This window comes from Euprymna scolopes, chromosome 16 (assembly GCF_053919585.1).
Source record: "Euprymna scolopes isolate OS-2025 chromosome 16, ASM5391958v1, whole genome shotgun sequence".
Lineage (NCBI taxonomy): Eukaryota > Metazoa > Mollusca > Cephalopoda > Sepiida > Sepiolidae > Euprymna > Euprymna scolopes.
Window position 1 is genome coordinate 110,696,860 of NC_136497.1, and position 25,876 is coordinate 110,722,735.

General features: G+C 31.3%; 1 protein-coding gene across 1 annotated transcript in view; it reads right to left on the minus strand.

The window, feature by feature from the left end:
* The window catches only part of LOC145296050 (lysine-specific histone demethylase 2-like), a 211,622-nt gene that overhangs the window by 41,039 nt on the left and 144,707 nt on the right, over positions 1 to 25,876 (minus strand). Inside the window, exons 9-13 of the mRNA XM_080142105.1 lie at positions 23,334 to 23,513; positions 13,564 to 13,638; positions 12,331 to 12,468; positions 2,496 to 2,667; positions 2,323 to 2,381 (exon numbers count right to left, since the gene is read on the minus strand). Of these exons, the coding sequence (XP_079998231.1) occupies positions 2,323 to 2,381; positions 2,496 to 2,667; positions 12,331 to 12,468; positions 13,564 to 13,638; positions 23,334 to 23,513 (624 nt within the window). The remainder of the gene's footprint in view (positions 1 to 2,322; positions 2,382 to 2,495; positions 2,668 to 12,330; positions 12,469 to 13,563; positions 13,639 to 23,333; positions 23,514 to 25,876) is intronic.

Genomic DNA, 25,876 nt, shown 5'->3' on the forward strand with positions numbered 1-25,876 from the left:
TTGATATTGTTTTTTTTATCATTATCATTGTATTGATCCTTAAGAAATGTCAACACTTTTCTTACAAAATACATAATTCTGTATTTGATACTGTTTTTTATTATTTGTACTGATCCTTAAGAAATGTCAGCACTTTTGTTACAAAACATATAATTCTGTATTTGATATTGTTTTTTATTATTACCATTGTATTGGTCAGATATGATTTGGGTTGTTATTTCAGTTATCACATAACATACTGCAAAGCAAAATCTCTCTGTTAATGAAAAAAAAAAAAAAAAAAAATGGGAGTACAGAAAAAGTTTTCAATTAAACACTTGTGACAATTAGGTAATGGGCATAGTCTTAGAAAGTGTCTGAGATTGAAAAGATTTCTATTTCTCAATATTTAGACAGGGCTTTACGTTGCAAGCAAAACAGTCATATTTGCAAAATAATAAAACGCTTATCTTTTGGCAATTGTGTTTTTCTCTTATTTTTTTCACAGACAATTTTCCAAAGTTTATTACCGAGTGAAAAATGTTTTTTCAACCTTTGTTTGTTTTTAATAAAATGAGCAAAGTCAAATTATTGATACAATAAAAGTTTAACCAAAAAATATACTTTTTTTTTTAAAAAACAACGAAAGCTGTTTTTTTAAACAGCTTTCTGAAGAAATTAGAGTGTTTAGTGCATATTTAGAATTACACTTAGTCCAAAAAGAAAAAAGAAAAATACACACAAATCTTTATGATGTTTGTACTCGTCACAGAATGGAGATGTCATATTCCAAAAATCATATAAATTTAGCTAGTAACTTTTCTATTTGGCTAGTAAACAAAAATATTTAGTTGTCAAAGGTTAACTAAAGACAAATTTGTCTATTAGAATTATTTTTATAAAAGTATGAAAAGACAAAAAAAGAAGACAAATAATGAATGTTCTAGAGTTACACGAATTCATTTATGTGATAATATTTTAAGTCAACCTCTTAGTTGTGAATATTTATTTTTGCTAAACAATAATAGTTTTTAAGTAAGATTAAGCGTTCATTTGGAAATTGGAATACTATACAAATCTTTAAACTAAATTTAACATTTTTGTAAACAAAGAAATTTCGAATTGGTTGAGTTAAACAGAAAAATGGAATTATAGAAAAAAAGGTGAATAGTTTGACTAAGAAAATATTTGAAAAATGCAGTTTAGTTGCTGTGAAAAGCTCTTTTTTGTGAGGTCATAACAAACCTGTCTTCCTCGCTCTCAATTATTTATTTTCCCACTTCTCTTATTATTCACGCTTTAATGTTATCTTATTCTTGCACCCTTTAAAACATTCATGCACAGATGAAGGGTTAGCATGGTGATCCAAGTAAAGAAAAACAATTAGAAAAAATTAAATCATTCGGATTTACTAAACAGATTTAACAAGCATTTGTATATGAATTGAATTTCTGTAATAAACATAGTCATAAGGATGAGAATGTTCAGATCAGTCACACACACATTTGATCCCACCTAGCACTAAATATTAAGGTATCACGGTTAAATAATGATGACACAAATTTCTGTCAGATCCTCAAAATTAATGTTAAATCTAATCATAAACTTCTGTTTATCATTTTGTAAGAATTGTATGGATTGCACTTCACCCAAGTGTATAAGTACAACCGGTGACAAACTAGTGTTCTGTCACAGCATATTTCAGACCATCAATTTGGTTTAACACTAAGATCGGAGGAGGGACAGGGGGTCACAGGATGACTAGTAGTGCACTTTAATGGACAAGAAATGGATACCAGTTTAATTATTAAGATCAAGCCAATCTTGCCTGCAACAAACTGGAGCACCATTTTGATCTATAACAAGCATACATGTAGAAATGCCTACAAAGTCAGAAAATAGTATAGCTCCCGTAACTATAGAAAATATTTTGTTCACATTCAGAACTGCACTGAACAAATTGCTTGCATCAATTGTTGGCTGTCGAGACATTGCATCCTTTAAAACCCAGATGCTTCCCAAAGTTCACGAAAACTACATGTACTTTCTACTCTTATGTACACATGCTTATTATGACTCATATAAACTATTCATTTCAAGGATAATTGTATGATGTACATACACTTTTGATGAGCAGTAGTGTACCTCCTGAGCAATGTAATCATGATGATGATGTCGTAGTGATAGTAGCAGTATAAAAGAAGTTAGGCCCTCCTATGACCAGGGTTGGTTAATTTACATTTTTTTTTTTAAATATAAAATGGTAACATTTTCTCAGTTTCTTAACCATTCATGATTATACAAATCAAAGAAAAAAATGCTTTTGAGAGCAAAATAACTCACTGGAGAGAATTCTAACTGTGACTGTTCAAGGAATTGGTTATGAGCTTCTTTAAATTTGGCTAAAGTAAAAAAAACAAAAAACAAAAACCAAATAAAATGAAAACAAATTGAAGACATTTAAATAGAAAATGTATAATACAAGATAGGAAGATAATTCATCAAAAATAACTTACTTAATAATCCTGTATCTTTCGATAAAACTTTATCCTTGCACCATTCAGCTACAACATCGAGGAGGGCATTGAAATGAAAATTGAGTCGCCGACATGAAGATGGTAGCGCTAACTCACCATTTTCAAAGATTAATTCATATTTATCCCGAATCATTTTCATCTTAATATCTGCCTGTCAATAAAAAAAAATCCTTAATAAAATCATTTCATCAGAATCATTATTTTTAAATTTTGAAAAATATTTAAACAACTTATTTCTCTTTACAGAATATAATCGGAAATATTTTACTATATGAGAAATATGTTGTAAACTTTTTGGTAGAATAAGGAAAATATAAGAATTTAATTCTAATTTTTTTGTCGCATGAATTTATGAATTATACAGTTATATATTAGGTTGAAAAGAAAGTTCTTTCAGAATTTTTAATTTTGACTTCAAATGATGTACTTTCAAACAAGTTTTCATTATAATACTATTACTTTATCATTTTAACCAGCAGTTTTCGCTCTATCTAATCGTTTAAATTACAATCGTTTTAAAACAATTATGTCTTCTTTTCAGAAGACAAGATGGAAAAAAAGCAAATTCGCCCAATTTTCATTTCAATTCAAGCTAAGCCGAAAAACTGCTGAAACAGCTCGCGATATCAATGAAGCATTTGGCCCAGGAACCACTACTGAATGTATACCACAATAATGGTTTAAGAAATTTTTGGCAGCGACAAGAATCTTGAAGATAATGAACGTAGTGATCAGCCATCGGATGTAGACAACGATCAATTAAGAGCCTTAGTTGATACCAATCCACGCACAACTGTTCAAGAACTTGCTTCTGAATTAGACGTAACATATAGGACGATTTCCAACCAGTTGAGAGAGATTGGAAAGACAAAAAAACTTGATAAATGAGTGCCTCACAAATTGAACAACAACCTAAAGAAACACTGTTATGAAGTGTCATCTTCCCTTCTTTTTACGCAACAAGAACGACCCATGACTTGCGATGAAAAGTGGGTCCTTTATAAAAACCGGAGATGTTCAGCTCAGTGGTTAAATGCTAACAAAGCTCCACAACACTTCCTGAATGAAGCGAGAGTTGCACCAAAAGAAGGTCATGCTGACTGTTTAGTGATCTGCGACTCGTCTTATCCATTAGTTTTTTTTATGCAGGTTTACAGCGAAGGAGTATTGTCAACAAATGGATGAAATGCATCAGAAACTTCAACAACAACATCCAGCAGTCATCAACAGAAAATGTCCAACTCTCCTCCATGACAATGCCTGACCACACGTTGCTAAACCGACCCTTCAGAAGTTGAACAAATTGGGTTACAAAACTGCCTAATTTGCCATACTCTCCAGACCTCTCAGCTACCAACTACCACTTTTTCAAACATCGACAACTTTCTGCGTGAGAAATGTTTCAAAGACCTTAGCGATATCAAAAATGTCTTCAGCGACTTTATCGTCACCAGAACGCAAGATTTTTATGTTACTGGCATAAATACACTTGTTTTGCATTTGTAAAAGTGTGTTTATTCTGATGATGCTTATTTCGATCAATAAATTTTTGTTTGAACCAAGATATATTCATCTGAATTTAAAAGTGAAAAAAACACAAGAACTTTGTCAACCTGATAGTGTATGATGTATCATGCCTAACACGTTGTCTTAAGGAGAATAATTTCCCATCTCCCTGGAAAATCTCATCAGTATGCCCTGTATTTAAGAATTCAGGTGATCGCTCATCCCCCTCTCAGTACAGGCCAATAAGTCTCCTGTGCGTCATGAGTAAGTTGCTAGAATCTGTGTTAAATACAGAAGTAATCAAACATCTCAACAAAAATAACCTTCTTAGTGACACTCAATATGGTTTCCGTTCTGCTAGATCTACAGCAGATGTCCTTACAGTTATATCGCATAGGATTAGCAAATCTCTCGACGGTGGCAATCTTTCTAGGGCAATTGCTCTTGACATATCTAAAGCCTTTGATAGGGTATGGCATAAAGGTTTACTTCATAAGATCGCTAGCTATGGTATAGCTGGAAAAGTCTTCTCAATTATTAAATCATTTCTTTCTTATAGGTTCATAAGAGTAGTTGTTGAGGGGCAAAAATCAGAAGCTCACAGTATTAATGCCGGTGTCCCTCAGGGATCCATCCTGGGCCCAACTCTTTTCCTGATCTACATTAATGATCTTCCAAATCATATCCTTACATCATTTGTAGACATTTATGCTGACGACACTACCATTTATGGTACCACATCTAAGACAGTAAACGACCAAGTTCTCTCCAATTCTCTCTCCTCTGATCTTGAGCACGTAGTACTATGGGGAAAGGAGTGGCTGGTTACTTTTAATGCATCTAAAACCAAGCTTCTCTCTTTACATCATCAACATTCTAATTCACATTTGTCATCAATTGAAATGAATGGCTCTCGTCTTCAGGAGGCCTCAAGTTTTGACAAGCTTCTGGGCTTGACCATTACTCCTGATCTTAAATGGAACACGTATATCAAATCTGTTGCCAAGGCCGCTGGAAAAATGGTGGGATCTTTCTATCGATCCAGTAGATATCTCACTACTGATGCTATTCTCTACCTATATAAGAGCCAGGTACGTCCAAGGATGGAATACTGTTGCCACATCTGGGCAGGAGCTGCTAGAAAGGACTTGTCCTGCCTTGATAGAGTTCAAAATAGACTTCGTAGCCTCGTAGGAGATGTCCTTTTCTCCTCCTTGCAACCTCTATCTCACAGAAGAGATGTTGCGAGTTTGTCTCTGATGTATCATTATTTTCATGGAAAGTGTTCAACTGAGCTTCAATCTATGGTCCCCCCCTCGCCAAACTTTCACAAGAAACACTCGTCTAGCTGTAAACACTATCAATAATTTCCCCCACTCTTTATCTGTGCCTAAACCTAAACGTAGATTCCATGAACAAAGCTTCTTTCTTAGAACTGCACGCCTGTGGAATTGTCTTCCGTTTTCCTGCTTTCCGGCTGACTACAATATGGTTGTGTTCAAGTCTAAAGTAAATAAGTTCTTAATGAGCCGTTCCATATAAGTTATTAAATTTACCAAATTTTCATTACTAATGATTACTATATTGATTAATTTCTACTGTACACTCTTTAACCCTTATCCTTGAGTGGCCTCTGGGCCTTGATAATGAGGTGATGCCTTTGTAAAAAAAAAAAAAAAAAAAAAAAAAAAAAAAAACACAAGTCCTGGTCCCTTATCTTCATAATTTTAAACAACAAAAAATTTTTTTTTTAAATTTAAAAAAATAAAAAGCCTGGTGATGGACTGTTGCTTAAAAGGTGTTGTTATTTTTTTACAAACGTTTGAAAAGTAGAGTAAAACAGCAAATCAAATCCTAGCCAGGAAAATAAAAGAAACTGACCTCTTGAAAAGAAAATGAGTCGAGTTATAGATAATCACTCATATAAATGAACTACTGGATATACCAAAAACACATTATCTATGTCATGCTAAAACAAATTCAACATATATTGAATGTTCTAGATTATGGGACATTGGCGGTTGAGACGAAAAGTGATGGTAGGATAGTTTAAGTGATGGGAGGTGGGAGAGCAACAGCAGTAAGAATATGATGTAAATAAAATTTCATGATTAAAAAAGAAAATAAAAGATTAAAATAGTCATAGTAGCAGCAGCAATATAAGAAAATCAAACAAAGAAGATGACATAAATAAAGCAAAAGAGAATTGAAAATTACAGAATATTATACAAATGGCAATATCAGGTGTGGGGCTAGAAGCACACAGTTATCCTCATTTATCATCAGGTAACACCGAGGTGGCCACCTAGAATCGAAAAGGGCATGACATTTAAAAATTAGGTTTTAGTCATTTTGCTGTGCTACAACTGAATATTTTTATTTTATTGTTTTAATGAATGTTAAATGTACTCTCACAGCAAAATGATTAAAACCTAATTTTTAAATGTCATGCCCCTTTCGATTCTAGATCACTGGAGCTGGCTATAAAACAATTTTTCTTCAACTATTTTTTACAAATAGTGATCCCTCAATATACAGAAAAAAGCTGTCTCATGATTTTTCTTCCAACTCAAAAAATGTGCATAGTAGTAGTAGATTAGAAATCAGCAAATTTTGATAACCAGTTTTTCGAACTGTAAATGTTTTCCCTATTTTTAAGTGTGACTCATACTACTAGTGAATAATATAATTTACTAGATTACTTGTGATCTAGTAAGTTAGTATTCATTATATATATACATATATATATAACTAAAAATATAATCTTTTAACTTTGATATAGTTTAACAAGAATTACAAAGTCAAAACACATTGTGATTTCATAATGTAAGTTCTTGCAGTATGAAAGAACTAAATACCCATAATATACAACTACCTTTCTTAATTATTTACATCATTCCACTCCTCTCATTACTTATTTTATAATTCAGTCTTTTTACATTATTCGCTCTTTCTCCAACCATTCAACAGCTTGGCATTGCATTAAAACAATATAGGTTTTATTATAATATAATTTAATTTATTATGATTAAATTTTTAATTAAATCCATATTTCTTAGAATCATAACATTTACGAAACTAAGAGGTTGCTAGTTTCAATATGGTTAATCAAGAATTATCTGTTTTTTAAGCAAATGTAGTTTTTTTAATCAGGGATGGTAGACCACATATGGAGAGAAAAGGCATCCAACTCGCATTGTAGAATGAAGTAAAAATCATAGACAGAGAAAATTAATGGAAAGTATAACTATTCAAAGAGGCGGCATATATGCTGAGTTATATAAATTTTTAAGTCACCCTAGTATCAAACTGAATAGTATATAGGAACACTTAATTACAAATTCACATTAACTATGCTTAAGTATATGAAGAAAAATATAATTTCATAAGTTTAAAATCTAAAACATATAGGAGCTTTATAGTAAATTTACAGCTGATCACATACATTAATAACCCAGTTGAACTTTAAGGACAAGAACATAACTTCATCACATATTTAGTTTTTTACCCCCCCCCCCCTGGCTTTAGAAATCACTTAAGTTTTCTTTTATTAAAAACTAGCCTGGGTGCTCGACGTTGCCCGAGTGTTTGGAGATGTGTGTTGAAGAAAAAAAAAAGTGGTAGTAGGCAGGCTCAAACCAGGACTGCAAAGGAGGAAAAGAATGTGAAAAAACGTGACATCTTTGCCGTTGCGTCCATTGCCAAACCGGAAGTGGCAAATGTTTAAATTAAGGCTAGTCAATCGAAAAGAGGGAGATGACTTTTGAAAATATCGGTGAAAAAAAGTGACCCCCTCCTTGTAGAAAAGTGTCAGTTAAGGGTGAAGGAATTAATGTTTTTAGCTAACTTTTCGATATTTGTCATCCGAAGGGTAAAGCTTCAAAATGATACTGATCTCAAAAATTCGTCACCTCTGTCGAAAGTTTTAGGCAAACATACATACATATAAACAGACAGATGAGATTTATATTATACTAGCAGGGGGTACCCGGCGTGGCCCAAGTGTTTGTAGGGTAGGTGTGGTTGGGGGGGGGGATCAAAACAACCCTGTTTTAAAAAAAAAAACGTTGGCCGGGTGTTTGGAGGTGTAAAAGAAGAAAAAAAAAAAAGTTTTAGTAGGAAAGTAGGCTTGAACCCCAAACCTTTGATGTGGAGATGGAAACGAAATAGAAAAAACCCTGAGACCTAGCCATCTCGGACACGAGAGAAGAGGAATGAAAAACCTCTAAATTTAACGTTTATAAAATGAAATTAAAAGGTGCGAGAAACTTAAGTCGCGTGATGTTTGATCTTGAAATATGACATCGCTACAAGCCAGTTTTTGCTTGTTTTATACTGAAAAGCGAAAGATACACAGGATGCTCTAAAAATCTGGAAAAAATAGCGCGTGAAAGTCAGGTAAATTAAATAGACAGGCGACCCCCGTTCGTAACTCATAAATATTATCATTTAGACGTGATATAAAAAGTTTTAAAAAGGAATCAGCTGACCGAAAAGTCTAGCGAAAAAAGCTTTTTACAGACATACACACACATTTTTGCTTTTATATATATACTAGCGAGGGTAGCCGGCGTTGCCCGGGTGTTTGTAGGTGTGTGTGGTGTTAAATAAAAAAGAAACCGGGGGGGGGGGGGGGGTATCAAACCTGAAGCCTTGAGACAAAGTTAGAAAATAAAATCGGCCAGCCAGAATGAGTTAGTGAAAGATGTTTGAATTTATTTAAGTAAGAACAAAATTAACAGGTACGCGCCCGGAAGTCGTCAAGCGTGACGACGTCAGTGACCAGGTTTGTTTGTTATAAGCGAAGTAAAAAAAGAAAACAACATTAAAACTTAATGGGGGGAGGGGTAATCAAAACATCGAAAAAAAAACTAAAAAAAAAAAAACTATCATACGGCAAACGAACGATGTTGAAAACAGAAAAACGAACACGTGCAAAATGGCTTAAATAAGCCTGTTTCGATATTAAAATTTAAAAAATTGGTGGGTACCCGGGTGTTTTTGGGTGTGTGGTCGGGGGTGGATAAGCGAAGTAAAAAAAAAAAAAACAGAAAAACAATCGTTACGTGAAAAATGGCTTAAATAACACTGGTTCAATATTTAAATTTAAAAAAAAAAAAAAGAAAAAAAAGAAAAAGACATCTCACACCACAATAACCCAAAACTTTTAGCTAATGAACCAACGTGTTAATCAACTGAGCTAACGCGACGTACATGAACTTTAGCCAGTTTTTCAACTATTTAAAGTAAATCAGGTCATGACGTCATCTGACGCATGCATAGAACTGGTTGTCACGAGAAGACCGTGTTTGTTGATTTCGGGGTAAAATTGTCGATTTTGAGGTAAAAAAAATGAATGTTTTTGGCCAATTTTTCGATATTTTTCAAGCGAAGGATGGGGCTTTAATATGATACTGAGTTTGTGAATTTTCGTCGTGTCTGTCGAAAGTTTTTAGCAGACACACAAACATACACACATTCATACATACATTTTCGCTTTTATATATATAGACTAGCAAAAGTACCAGTCGTTGACTGGGTTCAAAAACAGCCTACAGAAAATGGACTCTGATTTATGAAAGTATGATAGGTTATGAAAAGGAACGGTTGTAAAGAGATAGCTTCGAATTTGGGGGTATCAAAACCAAAGCAAAATATGATGAAAGTAAAAATAAAATAGATAAACCCCATAATTTATTATACCATACCTGTTTACACTGAAACACTTATCACAATATTCTGTGAATCTATATTAAAAAACCTTGTTAAACATTGTGACATATTTCCATTCTATGGAGGTCAGGTGCGAACGAACACCCCATAAGTTTATTATACCATATTTCTTTAAACTGAAACATAATTATCAAAGTATACTTACGCAGATAGATATGAAAAGTCTTTATTAAAGTTTGTGCCTATTTCCATTCTATGGAGGCCAGGCGCGAACGTAGACCCCACAATTTAATTATACCATCTCTATTTAAGTTAAAACATACTTATCAAAGTATTATTATGTACATCTATATCAAAAACACTTGTAAACGTTTTTTTTTAATTTTTTATTTCCATACTTTGTGGACCAGGCGTGAACGCAGACCCCACAATTTTAATGAACCACTGTTCTACCAGATCAAACATACCCATTCCTGTGTCTCAATACATCTTCTATCATTATATGTAATCAGTTTTTTAAAATACTCAACCGTATAGGAGCCTATTCATGACCAGACACACAGAAATAAACATTGAGCTTTTTTTTCGAAGCAAGTTTTTATTTATCATAAAATTTATAATACATTTTATTGGACATATAATTCTTACCAGGCAGGTATTAAAGTAAGTTCTCCATTTTCAAAAACGTTGTAATAGTGACGCCTTTTTAAATTCCTGTCTTTCCTTTAGACTTTCTTGTTGAAATTTTTTTATTTTAGACTAGCAAAAGTACCTGTCGTTGACTGGGTTCAAAAACAGCCTACAGAAAATGGATTCTGATTTATGAAAGTACTAGCGGGGAGTACCCGGCATTGCCCGGGTGTTTGGAGGTGTGTGTGTGTTGGGGGGTGGGGGGGGGGGTAGATCAAAACAACCCTGTTTAAAAAAAAATAAAACAAGCAAAAAAAGCGTTGGCCGGGTGTTTGAAGGTGTAAAAGAAAAAAAAAAGTTTTAGTAGAAAGGTAGGCTTAAACCCCGAACCTTTGACGCGGAGGTGGAAAGGAAATGGAAAAAAAACCCTGCGACCTAACCATCTCGATCACGGGAATAGATGAATAGATAAGTGTGTTAAGTTGACGTTTATAAACTGAAATTAGCAGGTGCGAGAACATTAAGTTGCGTGATGTTTGACCAAGTTTTGCGCTGGAAGCCAGTTTCTGTTTTTCCCGCTACGTGGCACTAATATCTCGAAAATAGCTTGTAAAAGTCGGGTAAATTAAAGATAGCTGCGACCAGAGTTCCTTAGTCGTAGATATTATTATTTAGACAGCATATAAAAAGTTTTAAGAAGGAGCGAGCCAACCGAGAATCACGGCGAAAAAAGCCTTTTGTAGACATACACAAGCAGCGAACACACATACATACCTATATATATATAGAAGATATACCCATTACACTCAAGGGAGATAATCCTAAATAGTCACCCCCCATTATTTTTTCAGAGTTGCTCCCCTTTATTATATATTTTTTCTTCTCATATATAAACTTCAATTTTTTCTTCCTGCCCTTTCTTTCACCTTTCCCCTCCTTTCTTCCCTTACTCTTTTTTCTTGCTTCCCCTTCCCTTTATTTCCTGTCAGTCATAATAAGATATCAAAAAATTTAGAAAACTATATCTTGTTATAAAATGGATAACACGTGATTAACCACATTGAAACCAGCAACCTTCTTATTTCGTAAATTATTGTTTCTAAGAACTTGATGGATTGAATTAAAAATTTAATCATAGCAAGTTAAATATTATACCTCTAGGGTTTCCTGATAATTATATAATCCTTATAATTCGTGTAAACTTACTTCCAATTAGATCAAAACATTTGAAACCTTAGCGTGCAGAGCTATCTCCTTTTCTTCCCTGCCAAAATATAGCGACTTTTACACCTGACGAAGATCAAAGGTTGCATCGACCGAAACGTTGTGCAGATAACATTCAAGGTGAGAATAATTGGCCAATTAATTTAAACAATAAAAACATTTATACCTCATCTCAAAAAAATCAGAATTGTAACCTCTTCTCTTTTGTTGTTTATGGTGCTGAGCAATGCCAGGTATACTGATCTGGTCACAAGTGTTCTAGTCTATATAAATAAAACACTAGATGTGTGTGTGTGTGTGTGTGTGTGTGCGTGCTCATGTCTGTGTGAAAATATTTAACTCTTAAACTACTGGTCACATAACACTGAAATTAACAGGAAATAGTAATCATACACCAAAGAGTAAAATCTTTGTTTGGATGGATGAATAACGCATACAGAAATGTCGGTAAGTTGAAATGCAAAATGTTCATTTCAACTTGCCGACATATTTTGATTACTTTTTCGATCTGCAAATTTATTCATAGCTTTTAAGTGGTTTAATTTGAAATCTTTTTTACCTACTTGCCAATGGTTCAAACGGTAGGGAGCACTAAATGATTTTGTTTCAATTCTAGTTGATGGCATCCAAGTTATTATTTTTTTTTTTTTTACTATTGAAATCGTTATTTTGAAGGCAAAACTTATGACCAACCCTGTATAAAATGATCAACAAGGGTTGGACATATATTTTTGAAAGTTTGTAAAAATAACTTTTGCTCAATAAAATGATTCTTTCTTACCTGCATACACATGAGACAAATGGGATTATTAACGCAACCATTGATGATCTGCGCACCATGGCCTTCATCGATTCCACCATTACTATTCTCATCTCCAACACGACCACCTAACCAATTCTGGGCCTCAAGTACTGTCACCTAGAACAAACAAAAATTTTCAATAATACAGGTAAATTTTATCTGAATAATTATGTTAATTTGTTAAAATTAATACTTAAGATTAAAATGCATAATTCTTAACTTTTAATTTTTAAATTGTTTCCAAATTGCAATTAAAATTGTATATTTAGTGATATAAAACTATTAACATTAGTAATTTAGTAATATAATACTATATAATATAAATAGATTGACTGTAGTTAAAGGTGACCCAAAGGCTCCCTTTACATTGGTTACTATGGCAAGATGTAGGGTAGGGTACCACTCCTTTCATTGATCCTCACCTTAAAATGCTAAGTGTAAGGAGATATCAAGTATCATTTTTTTTTTTAAACTCCTGCCTCATTAACTAACCAGTATACCAATTGAGCAGACTATCTTTAGTTCTAGACAATTGATAAATACTTTCATATCAGCACAGATTGACCATCGAGAATTTGGTTTCTCTATTTGGTAAATTGAGTGTAGAGATTTTTCTTGAGTTTCATTTGTGTTTTCATATGAAAAGACAGTCCAATTCAAGGTTCACACAATGTTCTCTTACAAATATTTCTGAGTAAAACTAAATTATTTAAAAATAAAGAATTGAAATGGCTAAAATAATTTGACAAAGTTCCAAACAACAAACAAAAATAATTCAATATATAATTCAACATTCCACAATCAAATAATTAGAAAGATAAAGACTTTAAATAATCAAATATTTTTACACCCAAAATAAGTTGTTAATAAAGTGTAACACAGTATCTGCCCCGATGTCATAAGCTCAAGATGATATTTCATTTAAACTAACGATTCTGGTGGCAAATAATAGTGCTATGGTGTTCATCTAAAAGCATGTTCATGTGCTATAAAACTGACAAACTAATTTTGACAACAAATTTAATAATACTTTTGCATATTTTAACATTACTGTTGCAATGACAATAGAATAATTTAGATAAGGAAAGAAAAAAAAAAGAAATTGCATAGACATTTTAAAAACTCATCCCCAACTACCAGTCAAAAAAAAAAAAAATCTAAATTTCTACATTCTTCAAGAATCATTAAAAAAAAAAAAATCACAATACAAACCTTTACACCAAAATTAGATAATTGCCTTGCCGCAGCTAATCCAGCAATACCAGCTCCAATTATCAGTACGGAATCCTACAATATAATAATTAAATGTCTAAAATGCAAATACTATTATTTAAAGCATTCATTTTTAAAAGCCACTCTCCTCCAATAATATATAATTTTAAAAATATTACCCACAATGTAAATTATTTCTAATTATATTCAAACAATTACTGACAAAATATGTAGATGAAAGTGACAATTTTCAAAAACTTAGAAAATATTTTGTATTGACATTATAGTGATGATTATATAAAACTAGAAATAGAAGCTTATGACAAATTCTGATATCTGAGCCTCAAATTTTACATAAATTTCAACTAAAAAATAAAAAGTATGTTTGAATTATAAAACTATATTTTTATGAAATTAATACATATATAACAAACTAAAAATGGCAATTTCTCTAAAGTATTGAACTGATTATATAATATTAAAAAAAAAAAAAGATCAAGATTAGTTCCCCCCAACATCCATACAAAATGTTTACAGCAAATCTTACAAAAAAAAAAAAAAAAAAAATGGTTACTACATGATATTAAAACTAATGTTATCGTTGCTTGTACACAATTCTGCACAAAACCGAAAGTTGGTGATGGTCAAGAAGTGGGTGATCATTTTATGTTAAATTTATATAAAAAAGTTTTATTTCAATTTTTCTTTTGTGTGTTTGTAGTAAACTTTCCCAAAAATGCAGGGTTGATCAAACTTTCTTTTCTTTTTTATCTTTATAATGAAAATTGAAAGAAATAAAACCGACTAAAACAAAGTTTTACTTAAAAACAAAAACAAAAACGCCTTTTTATTAATAACAAGGAAAAGAATCATCTCATAATGATATTGAAAAGAAAGTGAAAAATGTTTTTTTAATGTTCCAGTGAACACAAGTAAAATATGGTTTTATCTTTGAGAAACAAATATTTTCATAGTTACAAAAAATACAATGTGTTTATTTTCTGACTGGAAATAGATGATACATTTATTTTAATGATTGGGCATGTATTTTTTCTGTCGTTTCATTCTTAAGTTTGTGGACGTACAATTTAAATGTAATTCAATAAATACATTAAATTCCTAATGCTATCCAAAATTTATTAACTCATTTATTTTATGGCAAATATCAAAAGCATAAAAAAAAATTTGAATATATATTTTTTTTTTCTGATGCTTACAAATTGATTGAAAGTTTGGGTAATATTAACATTTTTTTTTTTTTCAAGTTTTATTGCTAAGCAAAATATGCACATGCGCATCATAAGATTAACCCTAATTGTTACAAAAATGACTTGGACATCGATAAGAAAAGTTAAAATCTTAACAATATAAAAAAAATGTTAATATTCTTGTTACTGCAGATAATAAATTTGTAAAAATGTCACATGACAAAGAAAAATAAAAAAATAAAACATCTACTTTTATAATATTAATATTAATTGAAAAAAATTGAATCAATTTAAAATTCAAACATACACTTTTTTTTCTAACTGAGCGTTTCATAAAAAAGCAATATGGTCATTTTTTGAAAAGAAGTTTCATTTGGACTGCCATTTTTAATGATGAGATCAAGGCAAGTATAAAAATGGCAGCCTCTAACAACAGGACCTGCATGTAAATATTTATGTATGTATGAAAAAAATTTTTTTAACTCAATTTCTCCTTTTTTATATAATTTTAATTGATAAGATCTGAAATCCAAGAACTCCACAAAACTACCAAAGAACTTGATCTCTGCTTATAAAAGCTCCAAATTAGTAGCATGATTAATATTTTTAGACAACAGTGTATGATTCGTTGCGTTCTTCACCGATGAATATAACTGAATTTAAATAATGTTAAAGTTTTTTTATTAAAAAAAAAATATATCAGTCGATACAATTTTTTTCTAAATCAGATTTTCCATTCAATTTTCAAACTGGATTCATCTTTATTAATGCAATGGCCTTAATGTTGCATCTATTTTCAAAGTATCAAAACATTAGTGTTATGACTTTGTTGAATTATTCCTATTTCAAAGAGTGTAACTTTTTGTTATGTCATTATTAATATGATACAAACATTAAGTAAAAGTGAAACATAAAATAAAGGCAATAAATTAGCAACATAACATATGTCAAACAATTTGGAAATAACATAAATAAAGGCAATAAATTAGCAACATATGTCAAACAATTTGGAAATAACATAAAATAAAGGTATTACATATGTGTGCCGATCATAGCTCGTATGGTCTAGGGATTTATCAGCACCCACATGTAATAAAATTAAAACAAAAGAAAAAGATTTAACGAAAAAGAAATTTATTAAAAAATAAATTAACAAGAAAAAAAAACAAAAGAAAAGATTACCATGTTTGAAGGGCAACAACTCGCTAATAAATTGTCTCCCTTAGATCATAAAGAAAGTATTTCTTAATGTATTGTGTTTTGAAATGTTTTGTTTAGTGTATTTTTATATGTATATGTGTTTCGGTCAACAAACTCAAAGAATAAATAAAAACTTTACCAGAATCCAGACAGCCAGTTCTTCAGTGAGGTTTTTGTTTTTACGGCCTTATGTGGAAGCCGGAATTCGGACGTTGGTTGCCTCTTTTTGCATCCCAAAATATGTCACGAACTGACTTTACCCACCAATAGCGTTTCTTTTATATGAGTTTTAAAAGGAACTTCCTGGAACCTTCTAGAGACTCAAAAAAAGGAGCAAAAAGGCGTTCTACGCCTTTTTATATTTATAGACGCCGATTATTATTTATTTTTATGAATAACGACATTCTAGAAACGTCTTTATGTTTTAATTAATATATCAATAAACATATTTATATATTATAAGAAATATTTATATATTTCTTAATCCAATCATAGGAGAGAATATGTTCTCCTATGACACTCCCCCCCTTCAAGGTGAAAGTTTTGATATCTAGATATCAAAACTTTTAATTTCACAAGGCTGGCTATGGTCTGGTACCTGGAAAAAATGAATGTGAAAGCAAACAAAGAAAATGTCAATATCAATAAATATTCAAGGTACTGAAAGTTTTTAGTCAATGTTCGTTCTTCTTTTTGTAAGTGAGAAATATGGATAATAGTATTACAATAGATGAATATGTATTTGTACAGTTTGTTAATTTGTATAATTTTTGTGTTAGATATGTAATACTTGAGTGTGTGAATTTATTTTATTTTTTAATGGTTTTGTTTTGTTTTTTTTTTGTGTGTGAAAAGAAACAAGGTTATGCTCTAGATAGAGCATCGGCGATAATGTTGTCGCTACCTTTTATATGTTCGATTATCATATTGTACTCTTGTAAAAGAAGAGTCCATCTCGTTAGTCTTTGGTTCTTATTAATCATTTTGTTTAGGAAAGTCAGTGGGTTGTGATCAGTGCGAACTAAAACAGGTTGCACAGTCACATTAATGTAAAAGTCAAAATGCTGTATAGCTGATAGTAAGGCCAAGCACTCTTTTTCAATGGTGGAATAATTTTTTTAGTAGACATTGAATTTTTTTGAAAAATAACCAATAGCTTTTTCAAAGCCATGCTCATCTTCTTGAGTGAGAATTCCACCCATACCCACATCACTGGCATCAACCTGTAATTTAAATTGTTTGGTGAAATCCGGTGTTGATAAGGCTGGACTTTCAATAAGAGTTGATTTTATATTATTGAAAGCATTATGGCAGGAATCAGTCCAATTATATTTTGTAGCCTTTTTTAAAAGATTGGTGAGTGGACTTGCTATTGTGGAAAAGATTTTGCAGAATCTCCTATAAAATCCTGCCATACCTAGAAATCTCATAAGTTGTTTTTTATTGGTTGAGGCAGGGTATTTTTTTAATAGCGTCCACTTTTGCTGAGATGGGTTTCACTTGTCCCTGACCCACAATATGCCCCAAGTATTCGACTTTTGCCTGGCAGAAATCAGTTTTGTTGAGATTGATACACAGGTTATTAGTTTGTAATTTTCTGAAAAATTGGGTTAAAATTTTTAAATGTTCCTCCCATATATTGCTGTGAACGATCACATCGTCGATATAAACCTCACATCCGTCAAGATCCTGTAATATGGAATGCATTATTCTTTGAAAAGTTGCTGGTGCATTTTTCATTCCGAACGGCATAACCTTGTATTGGTACAAACCATCTGGTGTGACGAATGCGGAAATATGTTTGGCTTCATTGGTTAAAGGTACTTGCCAATAACCTTTCATCAAGTCAAATTTGCTGACATATTTTGATTTTCCAATTGAATCTATACAATCATCAATTCTAGGAATTGGATAAGCATCAGTCTTGCTGATTTCATTGGCTTTATGAAAGTCTGTGAAAAATCTGTAACTTCCATCGGGTTTAGGCACAAGGATGCATGGTGAACTCCACTCACTGTTGCTTGGTTCTATAATGTCGTTTTCCAGCATATATTTAATTTCTTTTCTCAGACTTTGGAGCTTGATGGGATTTAGTCGGTAGAAATGTTGTTTTATGGGCTTTGCATTGCCCACGACGACATTATGTATTGCTGCTGTAGTTTTCCTAGGAACATCTGGAAAAAGATCTTTGAATCTATTGACCAAAGCACATACATCTTTTCTGTTTTCATAAGATAAATGTATAAGTTTGTTGTTTAGATTGTGTAGGATTTCGGAGTTGTTTAATTTACTGTAATGACCTATTTCTTTTTCTTTAAGAAAAGTTTTTTCAGTGTCCGAAGGTGTTTTGCTTGTGTCAATATCTGAAATAGTTTTCAAAGTAAAAACTGGCCGTGTTGTTGCTGTAGCATTTCTACTTAAGTAAGGTTTTAACATGTTGATGTGGCATAACCTATTTTTCTTTCTCTTATCTGGGGTGTGTATAATGTAATTTACATCATTAATTTTTTCTTTTATGACATATGGTCCAAATTATTTTGCCTGTAAACAATTAGATGGAATTGGTAAGAATACTAGTACTTTATCTCCTATTTGGAAAGTACGGTGTTTACTGTTTTTATCGTATCTAGTTTTCATTCTAGCCTGAGAATTTTGTAAGTTTTCTTGTGCTAATGTGAAAGCCGAATATAATTTTTCTTTAAATTTGGAAACATAATCTAGGAGATGCATATCGTTCCGCTTTGTAAGCCATTTTTCTTTTAGAAGTTTTAAAGGCCCTCTTACTGTATGACCGAAAACAAGTTCAAATGGACTAAAACCAAGCGATTCTTGGACTGCTTCTCTTGCTGCGAACAAAAATGAACTCCATCATCCCAATCTTTTTGATATTCGAAGCAGAATTTTTGTATCATAGACTTGAGTGTTTGATGAAAACGTTCAAGAGCTCTCTGTGATTCTGGATGGTAACTACTAGATCGATATTGTGTTATAGACATTTCATCCATCACTTGTTTAAATAGACCAGACATGAAGTTTGAGCCTTGGTCTGATTGAATGGATGATGGGATCCCGACTAAGCAGAAGAACTTAGTTAAGGCTTTCACTATAGTTCTTGTCTTAATATTCCTTAGCGGAATTGCCTCCGGAAAGCGGGTAGATGCACACATGATTGTTAGCAGATAGATGTTACCTGTTTTTGTTTTAGGGAGAGGACCAACACAATCAACTAGCACTCTACTAAAAGGTTCGCCGAAAGCTGGAATAGGTTTTAGAGGTGCGGGAGGAATTTTCTGGTTTGGTTTCCCGACCATCTGACAAGTGTGGCAAGAGTTACAAAAAGCGATTACATCTTGTTTCAATTTCGGCCAGTAAAAATGTTGTAATATTTTGTCATGTGTCTTATTTATACCTAGATGGCCTGACGTAGGGGTATTATGAGCTATATTGAGTATTTCCTCTCTGTAAACTTTTGGGATCACTATTTGGTGTATTATCCTCCATTCTTCAGTTAGACTAGCATCTAATGGTCTCCATTTTCTCATGAGGATGCCATCTGTCATATAGAAACATTCTCGTTCTTTTTCTGCGTCTTCTAATGGAAGTGCCTTACTTTTTAAAAGACATAGTTCGTTATCATTTTGTTGTTCTTTTATAAGATTTTGTAATTCTCCTGTGGTGTTTCCATTACGTACAGTGCTAATATCTTAATGTTTATTTTTATTATTTAATTTTTCTAGGTCGTGCGCTATAAATGTTTCGTTTAATTTTAATAAAGTGTCTTGTAATAAAGTGTTGTGGTTTTCTAGCAGTTGTTTATTTTTTCTAGCTCGAGTGAGTACACATATTGGATATAAGTTGTTATCTTCTTCATTTGTGTCTGTTAAATCTATATTATCTGTAATTATCGGATTTCTTATAACTTTACCGTTTGCTAGATCATTCCCTAAGATTAAGGAGACACCTTTTACTGGTAGGGTGGAAAGAACCCCAACTACAACAAAACCGTTTATGTAGCTAGATTGTAAATATATTTTATGTAGAGGTATTTTTGTAGAATTTAAGTCGATACCATGTAATAGGACGTATTCTCCCGTGAAGGTAGAATTTGATAGATGTAAAATGTCTTTTTGTAAAAGTGTTTGGGACGCCCCTGTGTCTCTTAGGATTTGTATAGGAGTAGTGTTTTTAATGTCACCTGTGGAAACGCAGCCATCGGATAAGAATGGTTTATAAGTTTGCATGATCGAATCTGTATTATTTTTAAATTCATTTGAACTCTGGAGAGATGAGTGAGGGAAAGAATTGATTTTTCTTGTGTTTGCGAATGCGTGGGGTTTGTAGTTTCTATTGGACTCGTTATCTCTTTTTCTTATTCTGCATTCAGATATCAGGTGATTGCGTCTACCACAGTAAGTACATTTAACTATAGAATCAGTTGGGAAAGGGTTTTGTCTGTTATGAATGTTATTATTGCGAGAAAAATTATGAGTTTGAGACCTTAATGAGGATTTATTATAAGAGTAACCATCTAAATACTTATGGGACAGGTTTGTTTTTTCGTAACGTTTTCGTAAAGTTACCTTATGAGTATCTGCGAGTATCGCAGCGTCATTTATGTTTGTAATATCTTTTTCGTCTAGGTACAATTGTGTGTCTTTGTCGACACATCTGCTAAATTCCTCTAATAATATTAGTTGTGTTAATTTCTCAAAGTCGCCATTTACCTTTTTTGCTCTAAGCCATCGATGAAATAAGTCCGTTTTTTGTCTGGCGAATTCAACGAAAGTTCGATTTTCAAATTTTTTTAAATTCCTGAATTTTAACCTGTACTCTTCCGGAATCAATTCGTACGCATTTAGTATGACAGTTTTAATAGTTTCATAATCTGAGGAATCCTCGTTGTCTAATGCAGAATATATATCGGCAGCTCGTCCCCTTAGTCCCGATTGTAAAAGTGCTGGCCAATTTTCATACGGCCATCCCAACGTTGTTGCTATTTTTTCAAAATGAGGGAAATATTTCTCTACTCTTGCTTCATTAAAATGTGGTACGAGTTTTATATATCGTCCTACGTTTATGTTTCTGGATTGCAATTCCAGCTTCATTTTTTCTAATTCTATTCTTTGCAATTCCATTCTTTCAGTACTTTCTATTGCTAATTTTTTAACTTCTAATTGTAACCGTAGAGTACTGTCCTGTATTTTTGAACTATGAGGGTCTAACAAATTTATTTCTATGAGTTTTGCCTCGATTATATTTTCCATTTCTACTTTATTCATATTCAGATTTATATCCAATTGAAATAATTAGCGATATCTAATAGTTTGGATTTTTTTAACTTAAAGAAGTCTTCTTTTATTGTTTTGGAACCTAAAAAATTTTCTACCAAGAAAGGCATTTTATGTTATAATTTAATATTTTATAATTAATTAAATTTTTTTTTTTTTTTTTTTTTAACCGACTATGGAACGCTGTTTCCTTATGTTAACAACTATTTTGAATAATGTAGTTATTTCCGTTAGATTATGCTGGAAAAAAAAATTTTTAAGCGTCTGAGTTTCCGATAGTATTTTTGTCTGTTTTTATTTTATTTTTTTTTAATTTTATTTTATTTATTTATTTTTTTTTTTTAAATTACGTAATCACTTCGATATAAATTTAACATATATCTATATGTTATATTGTTTGTTAATTTTATTTTTAATTTTTATTCTTTATTTTTTTTGTGTATTTGTTTGACACGGTGAAAAAATTTTATTTTTTTATTTTGATAATATAGTTATCTCCCTTGCATTTGTTTATAAAATAGTACAATGTCATTCAGTAGACATTTAAATTTTTTTTTTTATGAAGGCTAGCGTCTTTTTGGCCAGATTGTTTCATTTTTATATTTGAAATATTTTCAAATGTTATTTACTTTGTTATTTATCTGAAATTACGTAAGCAAATCAATTTTTTTTTTGTTATTGTATATAAATCTATATATATGTATATATTTTTGTTGTTTTATTTAGTTTAATTTTTTTTTTTATTTCTTAATGACATTAGGTAGACATTTTTTATTTTATTAATTGTTTTTTTTTTGAAGGCTAGCATCTGTTTTGCCCGATTTTTTTATTTAATTATATTTATAATATTTTTAGATGTTATTTACTTTTTTATTTATCTGAAATTACGTAAGCAAATCAAATTATTATTATTATTTCTTTTTTTTTTATAAATTTATATATATGTATATATTTTGTTTCATTTATTTATTTATTTATTTTTTGGAACTATCGTTAGACCAATGTATATATATATATATATATATATATATATATATATATATATATTTTTTAATAGCGCACAGCTAATAATAAATATTATGTCATTATCTCAGTAAAGAAAGAAAGAACGAATCTTTTTATTATTATTTAGTTTGGTATAAATTTTCCTTTTGTATATATATTCATCGGAAGGTTGTTGACTAACTTAATAAATGGATTTTTTTTTGTTTTTTTTTTGTTTTTACGAGCTCCCATTTATTACATATGTGTGCCGATCATAGCTCATATGGTCTAGGGATTTATCAGCACCCACATGTAATAAAATTAAAACAAAAGAAAAAGATTTAACGAAAAAGAAATTTATTAAAAAATAAATTAACAAGAAAAAAAACAAAAGAAAAGATTACCATGTTTGAAGGGCAACAACTCGCTAATAAATTGTCTCCCTTAGATCATAAAGAAAGTATTTCTTAATGTATTGTGTTTTGAAATGTTTTGTTTAGTGTATTTTTATATGTATATGTGTTTCGGTCAACAAACTCAAAGAATAAATAAAAACTTTACCAGAATCCAGACAACCAGTTCTTCAGTGAGGTTTTTGTTTTTACGGCCTTATGTGGAAGCCGGAATTCGGACGTTGGTTGCCTCTTTTTGCATCCCAAAATATGTCACGAACTGACTTTACCCACCAATAGCGTTTCTTTTATATGAGTTTTAAAAGGAACTTCCTGGAACCTTCTAGAGACTCAAAAAAAGGAGTAAAAAGGCGTTCTACGCCTTTTTATATTTATAGACGCCGATTATTATTTATTTTTATGAATAACGACATTCTAGAAACGTCTTTATGTTTTAATTAATATATCAATAAACATATTTATATATTATAAGAAATATTTATATATTTCTTAATCCAATCATAGGAGAGAATATGTTCTCCTATGACAAAAGGCAATAAATTAGCAACATAACATATGTCAAACAATTTGGAAATAACATAAAATAAAGGCAATAAATTAGCAACATATGTCAAACAATTTGGAAATAACATAAACAGAGTAAATAAAGTAAACAAATGAACGTTAAATGTTTTTACATTTTCGTGGTCAATGGTTGGGGGGAGTAAATTTGAAGGAGGGTCTCTCAAAAGGCCAATGTTGATGTATCCTTTCCGTGTGAGATAATAGATAAGTGGCTGTAATTCTTGTGCACATTTAATCCGAGTTACTCCTCTGTAGATGAGGTAAGAAGCACACCGTTGCCATGTTAACCATTCCTATCAGACAAAAAAAAAAAAAAAAGAAAAAAAGACAAATATAGCAGATTCATTTAAAATTGAAATTAGACAATTTTGGAAAAATTCCAGTTAATCTTCTCCGAAAATAATAAACAAGTAAATGTTTTTTTCTCCCACTAACCATCATATTAAAAAGTTATATTTTAAGTTAATTCAACTTTTTGTTTATATGTTTGATTTACTACTGTTGTCACACACAAGCAAAATCTTAGTGTAAAAAACAAAAAAGGGGAGGGGAGATTAAACTTTCCTTTCTTTGTTCATAGAAATAAATTTGCAAACATGATTATAAAAAAAAAAAACATGTACATTCACTTTCACTATTTTAAATTCAAATAGCAAAGTTTGTAAAGCAGCAGCAAGCCATCATTATATCAACAGAGCTCTATAAATCCCTTATTTCCCTTTTTGTAACCTTTATTAACTTGATAATGTAATAAAGTCCTATAACTTTATTCTTTATCTTTTAACTCTCACTATATATGAGTCAATAAAAAGAGAAAATGAAAGTATAAAATCTATATAGTAATATATATGGATTTATTCATTTATTTAATAAGGGTATACATCAATTAGGGGTGTTGGTTAAGTGGAATTCTTTATACCATGGTATTTCGAAGCCTAATACTTCTTATACCATGGTATTTCGAAGCCTAATACTTCAGAAGAATAGAGAAGATGTTAGGTAACATAATAGGAATATGACGTCTAGCAATAGTTACATTGAAGGTGAAATAAATTATCGAAGATGTTTGAAGGAACTATATTGATTTCAGTGATAAAGGAGTGTAGTTGGCAATATATAATACAGGTAGGTATATAGCATATCTGTCATAGTGGGTTTAATGTATGTGGATAGTATGTGTGTTTAAACTCACAGGGAGAATATAAGTTACTTGAAAGAAGTTTCTTATTTAACCATATGTGTAGATGTGTTGTAGCTATAGAGAGGGTTTACATGAGATAGAGGGTTTATGCTATGTTGGTATTTTTTAGCAGGGGTATCTGAGACTATAACAGCACTTTATCAAATCTCAACATTAACATACTGTACACGCAATAACCCTTATTCCCGAGTGGCTTCCGGGCCTTGATAAGTGGTGACCGCCTTGTAAAAAAAAAAAAAAAACTATTATGAGTAATAGTATGATAATTAATGTGAGGGGATGAATTATACAGGGTGTGGTATACAAAGAATTGAGTAAGATAGAGAATAGACAGATGGTAGAATAATTGACTCCTAATTAAGATTCAAAACATTTTGTTGAGCTTTGTATTATCCCGACAAGTTTCTTCTTAAAGAATTGACTTTATTCTCTTCCTTTAAATTCTCCATGTGTGTGTGTGTGTGTGTGTACATACACACACATGGAGAATTCCCTAGTGTTCTCCAGGTTGTGGTGTGGGATAACATCACATGTAATGCAAATACTGAAGAGTAAAGACAATATTTTTTTTATATATTTTTGTTCTAATAAATGCATTTATTTTGTTTATTTTACTTAGAAGTTGATATTTATAGACTTTAAAGTTTTATCTTGTTACTAAGATAAAAGAAAATATAAAAGAAAACACAAAAGTTCGATACATTTCTGCTTCCTTAAAAAACAAATCAAACAGCATTCTATAACACCCTCTATGAAATTTACCATGTTCTAATTTTCACAAGAATCTATTTGTATAATTTTTTTCCCCCAACCTCTATCCTTTCACCGTAATGTTGCACTCTGCAAGTATTTTAATGGAATATGCTCTGACAAACTAATTGCACTTGTACCTCTTTGATGTACATCCACCTAACCCTATCAAATCCGTCTAGCAGCAAAATGCCGCCTCTTCATTGTAGAAATCCCAAGAAGCTGGAAAGCCTTCTACTCAAATAGTTTCTCCTCTTAGACTACTAGAATTTGGAATTTCCTCCCCGTTTCCTGCTTCCCTAACTGTATTAACATTTTAAAATGTGAATTGATAAGCCTTTCAAACGTATGAATCTTTTTTCCATCCATTTCCAAAATGTGATAACATAAATTTAACTTTCACATCAACATGGATGTTATGAAAAAATCATCATTTTGGTACTAATTTTTCAAGTTAGAAAGTCCATTAAAATAGAGGTGGATTGAATTTACTTTTCTTCTCATTTTTAAGTCCATCACCTTATCTCCACAATTTCTTATCACTCACATCTTGATTCATCAATCGGAACGGTCTCATATTTTCAGCCACAAACTGTTTCCAATTCCTCCTAGATCTACCCACTTTTTACTGACAACCTATCACTGTTAAAATTCATTTCTTTGCATCTTCTGAAGACAACCAATTTAATCGTCTACTTCAAATAA